At 39.1% G+C, this 18727-nt stretch overlaps 4 protein-coding genes across 5 annotated transcripts in view; all 4 read left to right on the top strand.

Moving 5' to 3' along the window:
* LOC136283449 (muscle, skeletal receptor tyrosine protein kinase-like) overlaps positions 1 to 1295 on the top strand; it is a 3011-nt gene extending 1716 nt beyond the window's left edge. The window contains exons 4-5 of the mRNA XM_066172405.1: positions 1 to 107; positions 792 to 1295. The exon at positions 1 to 107 is cut by the window's left edge and continues 54 nt beyond it. Of these exons, the coding sequence (XP_066028502.1) occupies positions 1 to 68 (68 nt within the window). The 3' untranslated portion in view covers positions 69 to 107; positions 792 to 1295. The remainder of the gene's footprint in view (positions 108 to 791) is intronic.
* Positions 1 to 10353, top strand: part of LOC131796464 (vascular endothelial growth factor receptor 1) — a 53366-nt gene extending 43013 nt beyond the window's left edge. For both annotated transcript variants that reach the window (XM_066168639.1, XM_066168643.1), the window contains exons 5-7: positions 8200 to 8488; positions 8953 to 9113; positions 9811 to 10353. In XM_066168639.1, coding sequence (XP_066024736.1) covers positions 8200 to 8488; positions 8953 to 9074 — 411 coding nt within the window. In that variant the 3' untranslated portion in view covers positions 9075 to 9113; positions 9811 to 10353. The remainder of the gene's footprint in view (positions 1 to 8199; positions 8489 to 8952; positions 9114 to 9810) is intronic.
* Positions 3313 to 7775, top strand: LOC136283464 (protogenin B-like). The gene is made up of 5 exons (XM_066172424.1): positions 3313 to 3460; positions 5900 to 6220; positions 6489 to 6830; positions 7318 to 7659; positions 7765 to 7775. Exons 1-5 carry the CDS (start codon positions 3313 to 3315, stop codon positions 7773 to 7775), a joined length of 1164 nt encoding a protein of 387 aa, XP_066028521.1.
* Positions 10354 to 14620: 4267 nt separating the features above from the next.
* On the top strand, positions 14621 to 18043 carry LOC136278947 (uncharacterized). The gene is made up of 4 exons (XM_066162260.1): positions 14621 to 14692; positions 17012 to 17163; positions 17354 to 17674; positions 17943 to 18043. The coding sequence occupies exons 2-4, from the start codon at positions 17037 to 17039 to the stop codon at positions 18041 to 18043; spliced, it is 549 nt and encodes a 182-aa protein (XP_066018357.1). The 5' UTR covers positions 14621 to 14692; positions 17012 to 17036.
* The last annotated feature ends 684 nt before the right edge of the window (positions 18044 to 18727 follow it).

Raw genomic sequence — 18727 nt, forward strand, 5'->3', positions numbered from 1 at the left:
TTAGTTTCTCCACTTTATCTTACGCTATAATTGCTACCTTCGTCGGTGCCTTCATTGGTGGAATATGAGTGGGGTTTTGGTTCAGAACTATCAAACGCCGTGGAAAGGTAAGTTTTAATGTATAAATATCTCTTTAATTTCTCCAAATCAAGAGGCCATCTTTTTTGACAAATCGTTGTACACCCTACCTTCCCACTATGCCTTCTCCCTTCCCCCCTCCCCCCCCCCTTCACCGTGCCCCCCTATTGTCAAATAGAATGTAGAATCACTGTATCTTTTGTAGGAGCCAACAAACGCAATTCGTTAAGATTAGGAATAGAAATTACGTTCCCAAAGCTTTCTCTCTCGGCACCCTTTTATCGGAACGACAGGTGCTGACCGCTTAAAAAGGGAATGTGAACTCGGGGAATCATGTAATCCCCTGTTTATTGTCAAACCTTACCCTCCTTCTTAATAGTAAATGCACTAACTAAGCTCTCGATCATCCTTCTACTCCTTCAAGAAAACCCTGAGAAACTCACAGAGGAGTTCAAACGATGTTCTTCACTTTAGGAAGTTAAGTTTCGTCCAAATCATCCTCCTCCTGTAAGGGAGCCGCGGAGTCCGCTCAGTGATTCTAAGCGTTTTAAGGTTTTAAAATATGCAAAAGCAGCCTATGATTGAGCTAACACTATATAATAGATTCTCAATTTTACGAGAGAGGTCCCTCCGCCTACATTCTCAATATTGAGTAAGTCTTTTTTTCTATGCTCTCCATAATGAATACTCTACGCTTTTGCATTTGTTGGCAGATCACTTTACATTCTGCAGACGACTGTGAGCAGGAAATGAACGAATTTAAACAGATCAAGTAGCTTCAAGTTTCTCTCTCGTCTTGGAATCGTACGCAGAATCCTAGTGCTTATCTGTTTGAGTTAGTTTGCTGTACGTGCATATGGATACACTAATACCCAGGTCTTCCTAGTTCCCGTAGGAGTCGTAGCGTATCACAAAAGTGCCAGGACCGTTTTCTTTTGATCGAAAAAGACAATCAATTCTTGATTGAAAAACACTTACTGCATGCATTTGCCTTACTGTAAATCATTGATTTTTCCGTGGTTCCGAGAGAAAATTTACTGCAATTTAAACTCTGCCCATAATTTGACGAAATCATGGATCCTTCGAGTTTTGAGATTTGCCTCTTTTCATGATCATACCCGATAGACGAGGTTAATTTATTCATCTGCTGGTTAGAAAGAAACAATCCAGAACATAAGGATAACCAAGAGTTAGTGATGTTAGTGATACACAGGACATTAGAGAAAAAAGATGCTATCAGATAATTGATAATTAAATTTCTAGTGTTAGAAATTGTAAAATTTAAAATAATAGAATATTTTTAGCAAATTATAAATATTGTAAAGTAGCTACAAGTAGAATCAATTAAAATTGATCCCTTGTTAGTTTTTGGAAGTAATGCTAGAGTACAAGTGAACCATAAGCAACTAAGCTGCAATCAAAAGTGGTGTTTGTGGATCTTCCTTTCCTTGTATCAATTGTTTAATTACAAGTTCGTCTTACCTTGATAGCGTTGATCAGGGATCGTGCTCCCTGTAATGCCAGCCAGTGCCTTCAGTCTTCTGTTTTTCGCACCAAACGAAAAAACATAAGATGAGTTCTAATTACAGTAGAGCAGCTGATGATTTTGTCAGCATCATCGACTGCTGTCGACCGCTGCCCCATATAAAGCTTATATCAAACTCCGAAAGCGATGATGTGGGAAAAAGACCTACGTTAGCAACCAACCAACTCTATTTGTAGAGTGGATTTGAATTAGCACACGGTCGTTCAGCATTCAGTGTTGTTGAGGGGCCTTCTGACGCGAGATAATCTTAGCACACGAAAAAAATAACCTCCTCTATTTGCTTATCTTCCAATCTCCTTTTCTACCTTTTTTCCTCCTTTCCCTCTTGTCCTTCTTTCCCAGGTTTTCTCGCGTTGTTGTCATGGTGAATCGTTGTCATGGTGAGAGAGCAAGCAAAACCAGAGTAACTCCGGGTACCTTTTACCAATCATTTTACTACCTAAGTAAAAGCTGTCAAAAAGAGCTTGAAAAAGAGATTAGGGCACCAGACCATATATGGTCAAATTCAAGATGGCGGCTGATTCAGACAGCCAAAACAAAGTGCTCTGTGAGCAAACTTGTGAATTGACAGATGACTTACATGATTTTTTGGATTATGTTTAACGTTATCTGGTTTATGGAATTTTGTGGTTGATTGTCATATTTATAATAGAGTACGAGCAGTAGTTCAGTGTTCGCTAATGTAGCAAAGAAACAAAGTAAAGTTGGGATAAGAAGGCATTACAATTGAAATGATCATGCTATGACATTTGACAAGGGTGGATGATGTCATATGTTTTAAACATATATCATTTTTGTTTCTGCTTCAAAAGAAAAGGTTGGAAATAAATGTGGGTGAAAAGTGAAATTTACTGTCTATTCCCTCTGTCCCTCAAACGAGACAAACTGGAATGGGTTTTGAGTGATATAACTAAGCCCAGACTGCCACCGTCATTTTGGATTTCCGCCTGGGTAGATTTTGGTCACGTGCTAGGCAACGTATAATCAAAAACAAGATAGAATTTCATTTCAGGCCTATTTATCAATTGGTAGAGTATAACTTTCGCATTTTAGTACGTAGTATTTATTTTGAATCTTCAAATTGTCTTGAAACTTAAAAGAAAATTGTTCTTTAAAAATTCCCTGAAAATGGGTAGCCAAAATTATTTGTCTTGGTGTTACTTGTTTTCTCGTTAACCTGTAATTTGGTCAGTCGCCGGCACCTTCTGTTGCTTCACGCAGAAAAAACACACGATACGAAATGTAATGATCGATTTTGTCCCCAATCTCACGCCATAACAGAAAAAGCTTTTGAACACCTGTAGACTCCGAGCGCTTTGGAGTAAGTAATATTTTTAATGAATCTTCGGATACTTTTCAAGTTCAAGGACTGTAAATTACAATTTTATGAAAAACAAGGTTGTTTTCTTATTTCAGTGTGAATCTTCGCACGCCTACCAGTCGCTAGCGCCGCTTGTTGAAACTAAAACGAAAAAAAATAAACTCTTTTAAGATTATCATTGGCTTCTTTTTCACCTCACCTCTGTTCTTAGCAACAAAGGTCGCCACTTCGTTTGTTTATTACCAGCCAAAACTATCAAATGCACTCAAAAGCCTAAAGTCGAAAAAAATTTAAAGGAATCGACCAATCGAGCGAGCGAGCGAGCGAGTGCCATTCTCCACATCATATCTACAACTCGCTCTTGCGCATGCGCGCAATTCACGAGTTAAAAAGCAAGCGGCTGGAAGGAGCACACTATAAAAACTCCGAACTGCCACAGGAAGATGAGCTACTAACTCAGCCGAAACACCACGTTGGGGAACAGCTTGCAGGAGGGTTTGGACGATTTGATACAGGTAAATTATTGTTATTTGGTCGGCTACAACAAGAAAATGCTTTCAAGGGTAGTTTTTCAGAAGTGCTGGTCGAGAAGTCACGTTTCGCCTAAGTATTTAACTTGATTTTCCAATTCACTCGATTTGAGTTTAGAGACCGGCTTAGTTTCAGGGAAATGTCAATGAAGGGGTTATTTAAATATCGTCACCGAATCGTTAAAATAATATTATACACTTTCTCTGGTATTACGTTTCAGTTGTGACCTATTTAGAATCTTCGAGAAGTTTCCTCCTTATTAAATTTGTTTCAAGCTATTTACAAGGGTCAAGGTTAACTTAGAGGACAACGTTATAGGTTTTTTTAAAATATTTTACATGCCAAAGTTCTTACTTTGCCTCTGCCAGCTAAAATAAATATGACGGTGGCCGAATGTTCAGCTGCTAAACGCATCCACATTTTAAACAGAAATGTTATCGGTCTTATTATGAAATTTGAACGGAAAGAAAAAACTAAAATTTGTCAATTTGTGTTTGTATGCTTTGGTTTACCGTCAGCCCAAACAAAGTCTGCGGTGGATAGAAAGAACTAACATGGTATTTTCTTTAATAATATGAGTATCAATGACATTTTTCTTCACTCGGCCGAACCACGTTATCGATAGATTATGAATTCAAAGAATTTTTAGTTCGATCATCATCCCTCGAGGGAGCTGTTAAAATCGTCTTAGCCTGTCAGGGAATGCATACGATTCAGCTAATTTTGACCATTGACAACATTTAGGACCGGTTTTAATTCAAAGAAAAGACATCCTACTTAAAAAGACACCAAAACAATAGGGAGCGATTGGCGGCCATCAATGACGAAGTCGCTACAAATCATAGCCATTCGGGCTGGTAAGTTGCGAGGCGATAAACCTGACGAACGCGAGTTGAAAGCAAGCCAGTCTTCAACTGACAAGTGAGCACCTAACAATGAACCATTCGAAAATTACAGTGGACGTTTTCCTAGGTTTACTGATTTCGATCTGTTTTAATATTTCAAGCCTTACCACCCATCTCGATAACAGGCAAAAGCGTTGCAAAGTTCATTTTAAAAGACATCTGCCTTAGCTTAATATCCTGGCATTTCTCCGAAACGGATCATTTCCATACGTATGCCTTTCATGAGAACATCCTCTCTTGACGTCTTTGTGGATTCCGATGCCTTCAACGTCCATCATTACGTCAACAACCTTCCTATAAGACAAAGAACTCCATATTTACTAAACAGAGCTCTAACTAACTTCGCTTCCGACCGTACGAACTTGCGGGCAGATTGATGTACTTACATTCTTCAACTGCATCAGACTTACGTCTCAGCTTACTTATGAAAGCATTGTTCATTTCGAAATAGAAATGTGGATAATTTTTTTGCCGGGCTCCAGTTCACTGATTACGCTAAATCTAGCGCTAACGATACATAACGATTGACGTTTTCTACTTATCACAAATGATCGGTGGCATTTAACATTTTTTGATATCAAAACACACAATAGCTGTATTTCAAAACGATGTGACTTAATGCCTGGCTGTCAGAAATTTTCACAGAATTTCCACTCAAAGGTTCTTCCAAAATTTCTTGAGAATATCAGATGTTGGTTTAGAAATGTCAAGCGATTCCAAATATTGATTTGGCTTTTTGGTGGACAGATTCTTCGAGCTTGAGCATACTTTAATATCGCTCGGTTGTCGACACTCAAAGGACGAATATCAGATGTTTGTTTAGATATATCAAGCAATTCCAAAAATTAATGTGGCCTTTCAGTGGTCCAACCAAATAGACCAAATATTTTCCCATCCGCCTCGCCTAAACTCAGCCAATTTTATCACATATATTGCACTTTTGGTTTTTTTATCATGTCTTCTTGCACATTTAATCTTGCAAGGACCAACACAAGCTCATGCAACTTTTACAAGCTCTGCTCGCACCATTGCATACGGCCGCTTGTACCAAGATATTTGTTATAAATGTAATCTTCTAAAACAAAAGTACGTGCAGGGCCGCACATTAAGAAGACACCCAGTATGAAAACTGGAGTTACAAGGAGTTCTTTCCTTTTTTCCTTTCTTTTGAACCAGAAACAAAACTATTCGACAGCATATCATGATGGTTAACATATTCTGGAGAGGAGACACAACAAAGGTTATCCTGCTACAAGTTCTTGTTGCCAATTCTCTACTGCACTTCTCGTCAGTCACGGGCGATGCTGCAACATGTAACACCAAATCTGGCAAGTATTACTATTACCCAGGTCTTTTTCATTTGTGAATATAATCAACAGTGACAGTTTTATTTTTTTAATTGTTGACACTTCATCCAAGAAGGGAATTTTTCACACTGAATTCTATGTTCCGCCAACTTGCTAATGATAAGCCAGGTTTTTACAAATTTGTGGCTCATAAACTTCTTTCCTTGTCCAGTTATACCTGAAGTTAAAATCTTCTCAAGTCCGCCAGACCCCACGCAACCTATCGGAGCAGCCATTAATCTGACCTGTGAAGCGCGACCGAGGGATGAAGACGTGCTTTTTCCAAGGAGATGGGTCAAGTATATTCAGTGGTATGATCCCCATGGGAGACCAGTTGGAGTCAAATGCCAAAACTCAAGACTAGCAAAGAAACTGAAATGTCTGTTAATTCTTAAGAATCTGACCGTAGAAAACTTCGGGAACTACACTTGTGAAGCAGAAAATGACTATGCTGGATACTGCAGAAGAAAATCCATTGAAATTCTCCCTAAAGGTAAGAATCAGATTATTCCTAACACAAATAAATTTGGGCAGGGTAAATATTTATTATCGTAGCTATTTCTTTTCGCTATCTCCATCAAAGGCTGTTGCAATAAAATAGCAAAGGTGGATACGGAAATCAGCAATAGTGTAGGTGAAAAACAGGATATTTTTGCAAATTCCATTTATTCAAGCTTTTCAAGATTATACCCTTCCCCAACCCCCCTCACCCCACAGTTTCCACTTACTTGCCATAGTACTATTGATTGGTTATTTTGCAGAAAACTTAAGTCCACCTGAGACAACAAAGGCACCCCATCTTCTATTTCCTAAGGTGGTTGAAAACCCAAAGAACCATAGCGCTTTCATTGGCTCCAATGTAACTTTTAACTGTACTGCCATGGGTCTTCCAACACCAGCCATCTCATGGATGAAGAATAACAATTCATATGCAGTAACATCCAATGTGAGAGCCAGGGTTGTTTCAGATAACAAAAATAATCACAGTCAGCTGATAATAACGGAAGTGAAGATAGAAGATAATGGCAAATATCAGTGCGTTGCAAGCAACAGTGCTGGTGAGAGGACATCGTCAGCGGCCTTCTTGTACATAAAAGAGTTAGGTAAGACTCCCTTACATTGTTGGAAATTTTAGCCTTATTCAGTTGACTTTGGCCAATAAACATTGCAAAGAAATGTTTTACTTCTCACTCTTTCTCTCTGTTTAGTCCAACCCTAGGCTAAAATTTATTCTGCTTCAGGGGCCCTAATAAGTTGGTGACGCACTACCCTGCATATGAGGATGTTGAGGCACTGAGCGCGAGGGATTTAATGACAACAAGCACGGACGAGAACTTACGGGTGTCGGCCCTCGCGTGCACGTGTAACTTGCCTTCTCTTTACCAGCGTACTAAGTAGGCTGGATGTACGGTAGTAGTTCATACTCATAGCAAAGGCAGGTACGGAAATCAGCAATAGTGTAGGTGAAAAACAGGATATTTTTGCAAATTCCATTTATTCAAGCTTTTCAAGATTATTCCCTTCCCCCACCCCCCTCACCCCACAGTTTCCACTTACTTTCTATAGTACTATTGATTGGTTATTTTGCAGAAAACTTAAGTCCACCTAAGACAACAAAGGCACCCCATCTTCTATTTCCTGAGGTGGTTGAAAACCCAAAGAACCATAGCGCTTTCATTGGCTCCAATGTAACTTTTAACTGTACTGCCATGGGTCTTCCAACACCAGCCATCTCATGGATGAAGAACAACAATTCATATGCAGTAACATCCAATGTGAGAGCCAGGGTTGTTTCAGATAACAAAAATAATCACAGTCAGCTGATAATAACGGAAGTGAAGATAGAAGATAATGGCAAATATCAGTGCGTTGCAAGCAACAGTGCTGGTGAGAGGACATCGTCAGCGGCTTTCTTGTACATAAAAGAGTTAGGTAAGACTCCCTTACATTGTTGGAAATTTTAGCCTTATTCAGTTGACTTTGGCCAATAAACATTGCAAAGAAATGTTTTACTTCTCACTCTTTCTCTCTGTTTAGTCCAACCCTAGGCTAAAATTTATTCTGCTTCAGGGGCCCTAATAAGTTGGTGACGCACTACCCTGCATATGAGGATGTTGAGGCACTGAGCGCGAGTGATTTAATGACAACAAGCACGGACGAGAACTTACGGGTGTCGGCCCTCGCGTGCACGTGTAACTTGCCTTCTCTTTACCAGCGTACTAAGTAGGCTGGATGTACGGTAGTAGTTCATACTCATAGCAAAGGCGGGTACGGAAATCAGCAATAGTGTAGGTGAAAAACAGGATATTTTTGCAAATTCCATTTATTCAAGCTTTTCAAGATTATTCCCTTCCCCCACCCCCCTCACCCCAAAGTTTCCACTTACTTTCTATAGTACTATTGATTGGTTATTTTGCAGAAAACTTAAGTCCACCTAAGACAACAAAGGCACCCCATCTTCTATTTCCTAATGTGGTTGAAAACCCAAAGAACCAAAGCGCTTTCATTGGCTCCAATGTAACTTTTAACTGTACTGCCATGGGTCTTCCAACACCAGCCATCTCATGGATGAAGAACAACAATTCATATGCAGTAACATCCAATGTGAGAGCCAGGGTTGTTTCAGATAACAAAAATAATCACAGTCAGCTGATAATAACGGAAGTGAAGATAGAAGATAATGGCAAATATCAGTGCGTTGCAAGCAACAGTGCTGGTGAGAGGACATCGTCAGCGGCCTTCTTGTACATAAAAGAGTTAGGTAAGACTCCCTTACATTGTTGGAAATTTTAGCCTTATTCAGTTGACTTAAGCCAATAAACATTGCAAAGAAATGTTTTACTTCTCACTCCTTCTCTCTGTTTAGTCCAACCCTAGGCTAAAATTTATTCTGCTTCAGGGGCCCTAATAAGTTGGTGACGCACTGCCCTGCATATGAGGATGTTGAGGCACTGAGCGCGAGTGATTTAATGACAATGAGCGCGGGCGAGAACTTACGGGTGTCGACCCTCGCGTGCACGTGTAACTTGCCTTCTCTTTGACAGCGTACTAAGTAGGTTGGATGTATGGTAGTAGTTCATACTCATAGTGAGCCTACTGAAGAAACTGAAACTGGATGATCTTTGCACAAAGTTGTCAGAAAGTACTGGTTAGTCTTTCGGTTTAATTAATCCTCTGAAATACTTTCACCACAGTAAGCATGTCCTGTTGTCACTTCCCTTTTAGAATCCAAAATAAACCAAGAGTCAGAAAAGGAAAAATGCTCAACCTCCCCCCACATTAGTTTCTCCACTTTATCTTACGCTATAATTGCTACCTTCATCGGTACCTTCATTGGCGGAATATGAGTGGGGTTTTGGTTCAGAACTATCAGACGCCGTGGAAAGGTAAGTTTTAATGTATGAATATCTCTTTAATTTCTCCAAATCAAGAGACCATCTTTTTTGACAAATCGTTGTACACCCTACCTTCCCACTATGCCTTCTCCCTTCCCCCCCCCCCCCCCCCCCCCTTCACCGTGCCACCCTTATTGTCAAATGGAATGTAGAATCACTGTATCTTTTGTAGGAACCAACAAACGCAATTCATTAAGATTAGGAATAGAAATTACGTTCCCAAAGCTTTCTCTCTCGGCACCCTTTTATCGGAACGACAGGTGCTGACCGCTGAAAAAGGGAATGTGAACTCGGGGAATCATGTAATCCCCTGTTTTTGGTCAAACTTTACCCTCCTTCTTAATAGTAAATGCACTAACTAAGCTCTCGATCATCCTTCTACTCCTTCAAGAAAACCCTGAGAAACTCACAGAGGAGTTCAAACGATGTTCTTCACTTTAGGAAGTTAAGTTGCGTCCAAATCATCATCCTCCTGTAAGGGAGCCGCGGAGTCCGCTCAGTGATTCTAAGCGTTTTTGTTTTCGACAAGGTTTTAAAATACGCAAAAGCAGCCTATGATTGAGCTAACACTATATAATAGATTCTCAATTTTATGAGAGGTCCTTCTACCTACATTCTCAATATTGAATAAGTCTTTCTTTCTATACTCTCAATAATGAATACTCTATGCTTTTCCATTTGTTGGCAGATCACTTTCCATCCTACAAACGACTGTGAGCAGGGAAAGAACGAGTTTAAACAGATCGATTAGCGTCAAATTTCTCTCTCGTCTTGGAATCGTATGCAGAATCCTAGTGCTAATCTGTTTCCGTTAGTTTGCTGTCTGTGCACATGAATACACTAATACCCAGGTCTTTTTCTAGTTCCCGTAGGAGCTGTAGCGTATCAAAAAAGTGCCAGGACCGTTTTCTTTTGATCGAAAAAGACCTACTGCTGGCATTTGCCTTACTGTAAATCATCGATTTTTCCGTGGTTCCGAGAGAAAATTTACTGCAATTTAAACTCTGCCCATAATTTGACGAAATGATGGATCCTTCGTGTTTTGAGATTTGCCTCTTTTCATGATCATACCCGATAGACGAGGTTAATTTATTCATGTGCTGGTTAGAACGAAACAATCCAGAACATAAGGATAACCAAGAGTTAGCGATGTTAGTGATACACAGGACATAAGAGAAAAAGATGCTATCAGATAATTGATAATTAAATTTCTAGTGTTAGAAATTGTAATATTTAAAATAATAGAATATTTTTAGCAAAATATAAATATTGTAAAGTAGCTACAAGTAGAATCAATTAAAATTGATTACTTGTTAATCTTTGTAATTAGTGCTGGAGTACAGGTGAACCATAAGCAACTAAGCTGCAATCAAAAGTGGTGTTTGTGGATCGTGCTCCCTGTAATGCCAGCCAGTGCCTTCAGTCTACCGTTTTTCGTGCCAAACGAAAAAAACATGATGATTTTGTCAGCATCATCAACTGCTGTCGACCGCTGCCCCATATAAAGCTTATATGAAACTCCGAAAGCGATGATGTGGGAAAAAGAGATACGTTAGCAACCAACCAACTCTATTTGTAGAGTGGATTTGAATTAGCACACGGTCGTTCAGTATTCAGTGTTGTTGAGGGGCCTTCTGACGCGAGATAATCTTAGCAAACGAAAAAAATAACCTCCTCTATTTGCTTATCTTCCAATCTCTTTTTCTACCTTTTTTCCTCCTTTTCCTCTTGTCCTTTTTTCCCAGGTCTTCTCGCGTTGTTGTCATGGTGAATCGTTGTCATGGTGAGAGAGCAAGCAAAACCAGAGTAACTCCGGGTACCTTTTACCAATCATTTTACTACCTAAGTAAAAGCTGTCAAAAAGAGCTTGAAAAAGAGATTAGGGCACCAGACCATATATGGTCAAATTCAAGATGGCGGCTGATTCAGACAGCCAAAACAAAGTGCTCTGTGAGCAAACTTGTGAATTGACAGATGACTTACATGATTTTCTGGATTATGTTTAATGTTATCTGGTCTATGGAATTTTGTGGTTGATTGTCATATTTATATTAGAGTACGAGCAGTAGTTCAGTGTTCGCTAATGTAGCAAAGAAACAAAGTAAAGTTGAGATAAGAAGGCATTACAATTGAAATGATCATGCTATGACATTTGACAAGGGTGGATGATGTCATGTGTTTTAAACATATATCATTTTTGTTTCTGCTTCAAAAGAAAGGTTGGAAATAAATGTGGGTGAAAAGTGAAATTTACTGTCTATTCCCTCTATTCCTCAAATGAGACAAACGGGAACGGGTTTTTAGTGATATAACTAAGCCCAGACTGCCACCGTCATTTTGGATTTCCACCTGGGTAGATTTTGGTCAAGTGCTAGGCAACGTATAATCGAAAACAAGATAGAATTTCATTTCAGGCCTATTTATCAATTGGTAGAGTATAACTTTCGCATTTTAGTACGTAGTATTTATTTTGAATCTTCAAATTGTCTTGAAACTTAAAAGAAAATTGTTCTTTAAAAATTCCCTGAAAATCGGTAGCCAAAATTATTTGTCTTGGTGTTACTTGATTTTCTCGTTAACCTGTAATTACGTCAGTCGCCGGCAACTTCTGTTGCTTCGCGCAGAAAAAACACACGATACGAAATGTAATGATCGATTTTGTCCCCAATCTCACGCCATAACGGAAAAAGCTTTTGAACACCTGTAGACTCCGGGCGCTTTGGAGTAAGTAATATTTTTAATGAATCTTCGGATTGTTTTTTAGTTCAAGGATTCTAAATTACAATTTTATGAAAAACGAAGGTTGTTCTCTTATTTCAGTGTGAATCTTCGCACGCCTGCCAGTCGCTAGCGCCGCTTGTTGAAACTAAAACGAAAAAAAATAAACTCTTTTAAGATTATCATTGGCTTCTTTTTCACCTCACCACTGTTCTTAGCAACAAAGGTCGCCACTTCGTTTGTTTATTACCAGCCAAAACTATCAAATGCACTCAAAAGCCTAAAGTCGAAAAAAAGTTTAAAGGAATCGACCAATCGAGCGAGCGAGTGAGTGCCATTCTCCACATCATATCTACAACTCGTTCTTCCGCATGCGCGCAATTCACGAGTCAAAAAGCAAGCGGCTGGAAGGAGCACACTATAAAAACTCTAAGCTGCCACAGGAAGATGAGCTACTAACTCAGTCGAAACACCACATTGGAAAACAGCTTGCAGGAGAGTTTGGACGATTTGATACGGGTAAATTATTGTTATTTGGTCGGCTACAACAAGAAAATGCTTTCAGGGGTCGTTTTTCAGAAGTGCTGGTTGAGAAGTCACGTTTCGCCTAAGTATTTAACTTGATTTTCCAATTCACTCGATTTGAGTTTAGAGACCGGCTTAGTTTCAGGGAAATGTCAATGAAGGGGTTATTTAAATATCGTCACCGAATCGTTAAAAGAATTTTATACACTTTCTCTGGTTTTACGTTTCAGTTGTAACCTATTTAAAAACTTCGAGAAGTTTCCTCCTAATTAAATTTGTTTCAAGCTATTTACAAGGGTCAAGGTTAACTTAGAGGACAACGTTATAGGTTTTTAAAAATATTTTACATACCAAAGTTCTTACTTTGCCTCTGCCAGCTAAAATAAATATGACGGTGGCCGAATGTTCAGCTGCTAAACGCATCCACATTTTAAATAGAAATGTTATCGGTCTTATTATAAAATTTGAACGGAAAGAAAAAACTAAAATTTGTCAATTTGTGTTTGTATGCTTTAGTTTACCGTATACCGCCAGCTCAAACAAAGTCTGCGGCGGATAGAAAGAACTAACATGGTATTTTCTTTAATAATATGAGTAGCAATGACATTTTATCTTCACTCGGCCGAACCACGTTATCGATAGATTATGAATTCAAAGAATTTTTAATTCGTTCACCATTCCTAGAGGGAGCCGTTAAAATCGTCTTAGCCTGTCCGGGAATGCATACGATTCAGCTAATTTTGACCATTGACAACATTTAGGACCGGTTTTAATTCAGAGAAAAGACATCCGACTTAAAAAGACACCAAAACAATAGGGAGCGATTGGCGGCCATCAAGGACGAAGTCGCTACAAGTCATAGCCATTCGGGTTGCTAAATTGCGAGGCGATAAACCTGACGAACACGGGTTGAAAGTAAGCCAGTCTTCAACTGACAAGTGAGCACCTAACAATGAACCATTCGAAAATTACAGTGGACGTTTTCCTAGGTTTACTGATTTCGATCTGTTTTAATATTTCAAGCCTTACCAACCATCTCGACAGTAAGCAAAAGCGTAGCAAAGTTCGTTTTAAAAGACATCTGCCTTAGCTTAATATCCTGGCATTTCTCCGAGATGGATCATTTCCATACGTATGCCTTTCATGAGAACATCCTCTCTTGACCTCTTAGTGAATTCCATTGCCTTCCATGTTCATCATTACGTCAACAACCTTACTATAAGACAGAGAACTCCATATTTACTAAACAGAGCTCTAACTACACTGTACAGGGAAACCTCGCTTCCGTCTGTACGAACTTGCGGGCAGATTGATGCCCTTACATTCTTCAAATGCATCAGACTTACGTCCCAGCTTACTTATGAGAGCATTGTTAATTTCGAAATAGAAATGTGGATAATTTTTTTGTCGGGCTCCAGTTCACTGATTACGCTAAATCTAGCACTAACGATATAACGATTGACGTTTTCTACTTATCACAAACGATTGGCGGCGTTTAACATTTTTTGATATCAAAACACACAATAGCTGTATTTCAAAACGATGTGACTAAATGCCTGGCAATCAGAAATTTTCACAGAATTTCCGCCGAAAGGTTCTTCCAAAAGTTCTTGAGAATATCAGATATTGGTTTAGAAATGTCAAGCGATTCCAAATATTGATTTGGCTTTTGGAGGACAGTTCTCTTCTTCTCTTCTTAGGGCATACTTTAATATCGCTCGGTTGTCGACACTCAAAGGTTCTTTCAAACTTCCTACGAATATCAGATGTTTGTTTTCATGCTTACATGAAACTCCCAAAGCGATGATGTAGAAAAAAGACCTAAGTTAGCAACCAACCAACTCCATTTGTAGGGTGGATTTCAATTAGCACACGGTCGTTCAGCATTCAGTTTTGTTGAGGGGCCTTCTGACGCGAGATAATGTAAGCACACGAAAAAAAAAAACCTCCTCTATTTGCTTATTTTCCCATCCTTTTTCTTTTTTTTTCCCTTTTCTTTCTTGTCCCTCCTTCTCAGGACTTCTCGCGTTTTCTTTTTAGAGAGAGAGAGCAAGCAAAACCAGAGTAACTCTGGGTACCATTTACCAATCATTTTATTACCTAAGTATGTAAAAGCTGTCAGAGAGAGCTTGAAAAAGGGATTAGGGCACCATACCATATTTGGTCAAATTTAAGATGGCGGCTGATTCAGACAGCACAAAAAAGGAAGCGGCTGGCAGGAGCACACTATAAAAACACAGAGCTGCCACAGGAAGATGAGCCACTAACTCTACCGAAACACTACATTGGGGAACAGCTTGCAGGAGAGTTTGGACGAGTTGATACGGGTAAATTATTGTTATTTGGTCGGCTACAACAAGAAAATGCTTTCAAGGGTAGTTTTTCAGAAGTGCTGGTTGAGAAGTCACGTTTCGCTTAAGTATTTAACTTGATTTTCCAATTCACTCGATTTGAGTTTAGAGACCCTTAGTTTCAGGGAAATGTCAATGAAGGGGTTATTTAAATATCGTCACCGAATCGTTAAAAGAATTTTATACACTTTCTCTGGTATTACCTTTCACTTGTAACCTATTTAGAAACTTCGAGAAGTTTACTCCTTATTAAATTTGTTTCGGGCTATTTACAAGAGTAAAGGACAATTTAGAGGATAACGTTATAGGTTTTTAAAAATATCTTACATTCCAAAGTTCTTACTTTGCCTCTGCCAGCTAAAATAAAAATGACGGTGGCCGAGTGTTCAGCTGCTAAACGCATCCACATTTTGAACAGTTTCAACATTTTCGTCTTGTTTCACCCGCAGAAATGATATCGGTCTTATTATGAAATTTGAAATAGAAAAGAAAAAACTAAAATTTGTCAATTTGTGTTTGTAAGCTTTGGTTTACCTTATGCCACCAGCTAAAACAAAGTCTGCGGTGGATAAAAAGAACTAACATGGTGTTTTCTTTAATAATTTGAGTAGCAATGACGTTTTATCTTCACTCGGCCGAACCACGTTATCGATAGATTATGAATTCAAAGAATTTTTAATTCGACCATTATCCCTAGAGGGAGCCGTTAAAATCGTCTTAGCCTGTCCGGGAATGCATACGATTCAGCTAATTTTGACCATTGACAACATTTAGGACCGGTTTTAATTCAGAGAAAAGACATCCGACTTAAAAAGACACCAAAACAATAGGGAGCGATTGGCGGCCATCAAGGACGAAGTCGCTACAAGTCATAGCCATTCGGGCTGCTAAGTTGCGAGGCGATAAACCTGACGAACACGGGTTGAAAGTAAGCCAGTCTTCAACTGACAAGTGAGCACCTAACAATGAACCATTCGAAAATTACAGTGGACGTTTTCCTAGGTTTACTGATTTCGATCAGTATTAATATTTCAAGCCTTACCACCCATCTCGACAACAGGCAAAAGCGTTGCAAAGTTCGTTTTAAAAGACATCTGCCTTAACTTAATATCCTGGCATTTCTCCGAAATGGATCATTTCCATACGTATGCCTTTCATGAGAACATCCTCTCTTGACTTCTTTGTGAATTCCGATGCCTTCAACGTCCATCATTACGTCAAGACCTTACTACAAGACAGAGAACTCCATATTTACTAAACAGAGCTCTAACTACACGGTACAAGGAAGCTTCGCTTCCGTCTGTACGAACTCGCAGGCAGATTGATGCACTTACATTCTTCAAATGCATCAGACTTACGTCCCAGCTTACTTATGAAAGCATTGTTAATTTCGAAATAGAAATGTGGATAATTTTTTTGTCGGGCTCCAGTTCACTGATTACGCTAAATCTAGCACTAACGATATAACGATTGACGTTTTCTACTTATCACCATGTTATCACAAACGATTGGCGGCGTTTAACATTTTTTTATATCAAAACACACAATAGCTGTATTTCAAAACGATGTGACGTTTTCTTTGAGTTTTGGCATTTGACTCCAACTGGTCTCCCATGGGAGGACGCCGCTAATTGTTTTTTCCAAACAATTAGCGGCGTTTAACATTTTTTTATCTCAAAACACACAATAGCTGTATTTCAAAACGATGTGACTAAATGCCTGGCTGTCAGAACTTTTCACAGAATTTCCGCCGTTAAGGTTCTTCCAAAAGTTCTTGAAAATATCAGATGTTGGTTTAGAAATGTCAAGCGATTCCTAATATTGATTTGGCTTTTTGGTGGACAATTCTCTTCTTCTCTTCTTTGGGCATACTTTAATATCGCTCGGTTGTTAACACTTAAAGGTTCTTTCAAGCTTCCTACGAATATCAGATGTTTGTTTAGATATATCAAGCAATTTCAAAAATTAATGTGGCTTTTCGGTAGTCTAACCAAATAGACCAAATATTTTCCCATCCGCCTCGCCTAAACTCAGCCAATTTTATCACATATATTGCACTTTTGGTTTTTTTATCATGTCTTCTTGCATATTTAATCTTGCAAGGACCAACACAAGCTCGTGCGACTTCTACCAGCTCTGCTCGCACCATTGCATACGGCCCTTGTACCAAGATATTTGTTATAATTGTAATCTTCTAAAATAAAAGTACGTGCAGGGCCGCACATTAAGAAGACACCCAGTATGAAAACTGGAGTTACAAGGAGTTCTTTCCTTTTTTCCTTTCTTTTGAACCAGAAACAAAACTATTCGACAGCATATCATGATGGTTAACACATTCTGGAGAGGAGACACAACAAAGGTTATCCTGCTACAAGTTCTTGTTGCCAATTCTCTACTGCACTTCTCGTCAGTCACGGGCGATGCTACAACATGTAACACCAAATCTGGTAAGTATTACTATTACCCAGGTCTTTTTCATTTGTGAATATAATCAACAGTGACAGTTTTATTTTTTTAATTGTTGACACTTCATCCAAGAAGGGAATTTTTCACACTGAATTCTATGTTCCGCCAACTTGCTAATGATAAGCCAGGTTTTTACAAATTTGTGGCTCATAAACTTCTTTCCTTGTCCAGTTATACCTGAAGTTAAAATCTTTTCAAGTCCGCCAAACCCCACGCAACCTATCGGAGCAGCCATTAATCTGACCTGTGAAGCGCGACCAAGGGATGAAGACGTGCTTCTTCCCAGGAGAAGGGTCAAGTATATTCAGTGGTATGATCCCCATGGGAGACCAGTTGGAGTCAAATGCCAAAACTCAAGACTAGCAAAGAAACTGAAATGTCTGTTAATTCTTAAGAATCTGATCATAGAAAACTTCGGGAACTACACTTGTGAAGCAGAAAATGACTATGCTGGATACTGCAGAAGAAAATCCATTGAAATTCTCCCTAAAGGTAAGAATCAGATTATTCCTAACACAAATAAATTTGGGCAGGGTAAATATTTATTATCGTAGCTATTTCTTTTCGCTATCTCCATCAAAGGCTGTTGCAATAAAATAGCAAAGGTGGGTACGAAAATCAACAATAGTGTAGGTGAAAAACAGGATATTTTTGCAAATTCCATTTATTCAAGCTTTTCAAGATTATTCCCTTCCCCCACCCCCCTCACCCCACAGTTTCCACTTACTTGCCATAGTACTATTGATTGGTTATTTTGCAGAAAACTTAAGTCCACCTGACACAACAAAGGCACCCCATCTTCTATTTCCTAAGGTGGTTGAAAACCCAAAGAACCAAAACGCTTTCATTGGTAACTTTTAACTGTACTGCCATGGGTCTTCCAACGCCAGCCATCTCATGGATGAAGAACAACAATTCATATGCAGTAACATCCAATATGAGAGCCAGGGTTGTTTCAGATAACAAAAATAATCACAGTCAGCTGATAATAACGGAAGTGAAGATAGAAGATAATGGCAAATATCAGTGCGTTGCAAGCAACAGCGCTGGTGAGAGGACATCGTCAGCGGCTTTCTTGTACATAAAAGAGTTAGGTAAGACTCCCTTACATTGTTGGAAATTTTAGCCTTATTCAGTTGACTTTGGCCAATAAACATTGCAAAGAAATGTTTTACTTCTCACTCCTTCCCTCTGTTTAGTCCAACCCAAGGTTAAAATTTATTCTGCTTCACGGGCCCTAATAAATTGGTGACGCACTACCCTGCATATGAGGATGTTGAGGCACTGAGCGCGAGTGATTTAATGACAACGAGCGCGGGCGAGAACTTACGGGTGTCGGCCCTCGTGTGCACGTGTAACTTGCCTTCTCTTTACCAGCGTACTAAGTAGGCTGTATGTATGGTAGTAGTTCATACTCATAGTGAGCCTACTGAAGAAACGGAAACTGGATGATCTTTGCACAAAGTTGTCAGAAAGTACTGGTTAGTCTTTCGGTTTAATTAATCCTCTGAAATACTTTCACCACAGTAAGCATGTCCTGTTGTC

Source organism: Pocillopora verrucosa, chromosome 1 (assembly GCF_036669915.1).
Source record: "Pocillopora verrucosa isolate sample1 chromosome 1, ASM3666991v2, whole genome shotgun sequence".
NCBI classification, from domain to species: Eukaryota; Metazoa; Cnidaria; class Anthozoa; order Scleractinia; family Pocilloporidae; genus Pocillopora; species Pocillopora verrucosa.

Excerpts from the sequence above, each read along its gene's own strand:
- LOC136278947 (XM_066162260.1), top strand. The coding sequence starts at position 17,037 with ATGATGGTTAACACATTCTGGAGAGGAGACACAACAAAGGTTATCCTG. Across the intron at positions 17,164-17,353 it reads AACATGTAACACCAAATCTG|TTATACCTGAAGTTAAAATC; the intron begins GTAAGTATTACT and ends TTCCTTGTCCAG. Across the intron at positions 17,675-17,942 it reads CATTGAAATTCTCCCTAAAG|AAAACTTAAGTCCACCTGAC; the intron begins GTAAGAATCAGA and ends GTTATTTTGCAG.
- LOC136283464 (XM_066172424.1), top strand. The coding sequence starts at position 3,313 with ATGCGCGCAATTCACGAGTTAAAAAGCAAGCGGCTGGAAGGAGCACAC. Across the intron at positions 3,461-5,899 it reads GTTTGGACGATTTGATACAG|TTATACCTGAAGTTAAAATC; the intron begins GTAAATTATTGT and ends TTCCTTGTCCAG. Across the intron at positions 6,221-6,488 it reads CATTGAAATTCTCCCTAAAG|AAAACTTAAGTCCACCTGAG; the intron begins GTAAGAATCAGA and ends GTTATTTTGCAG.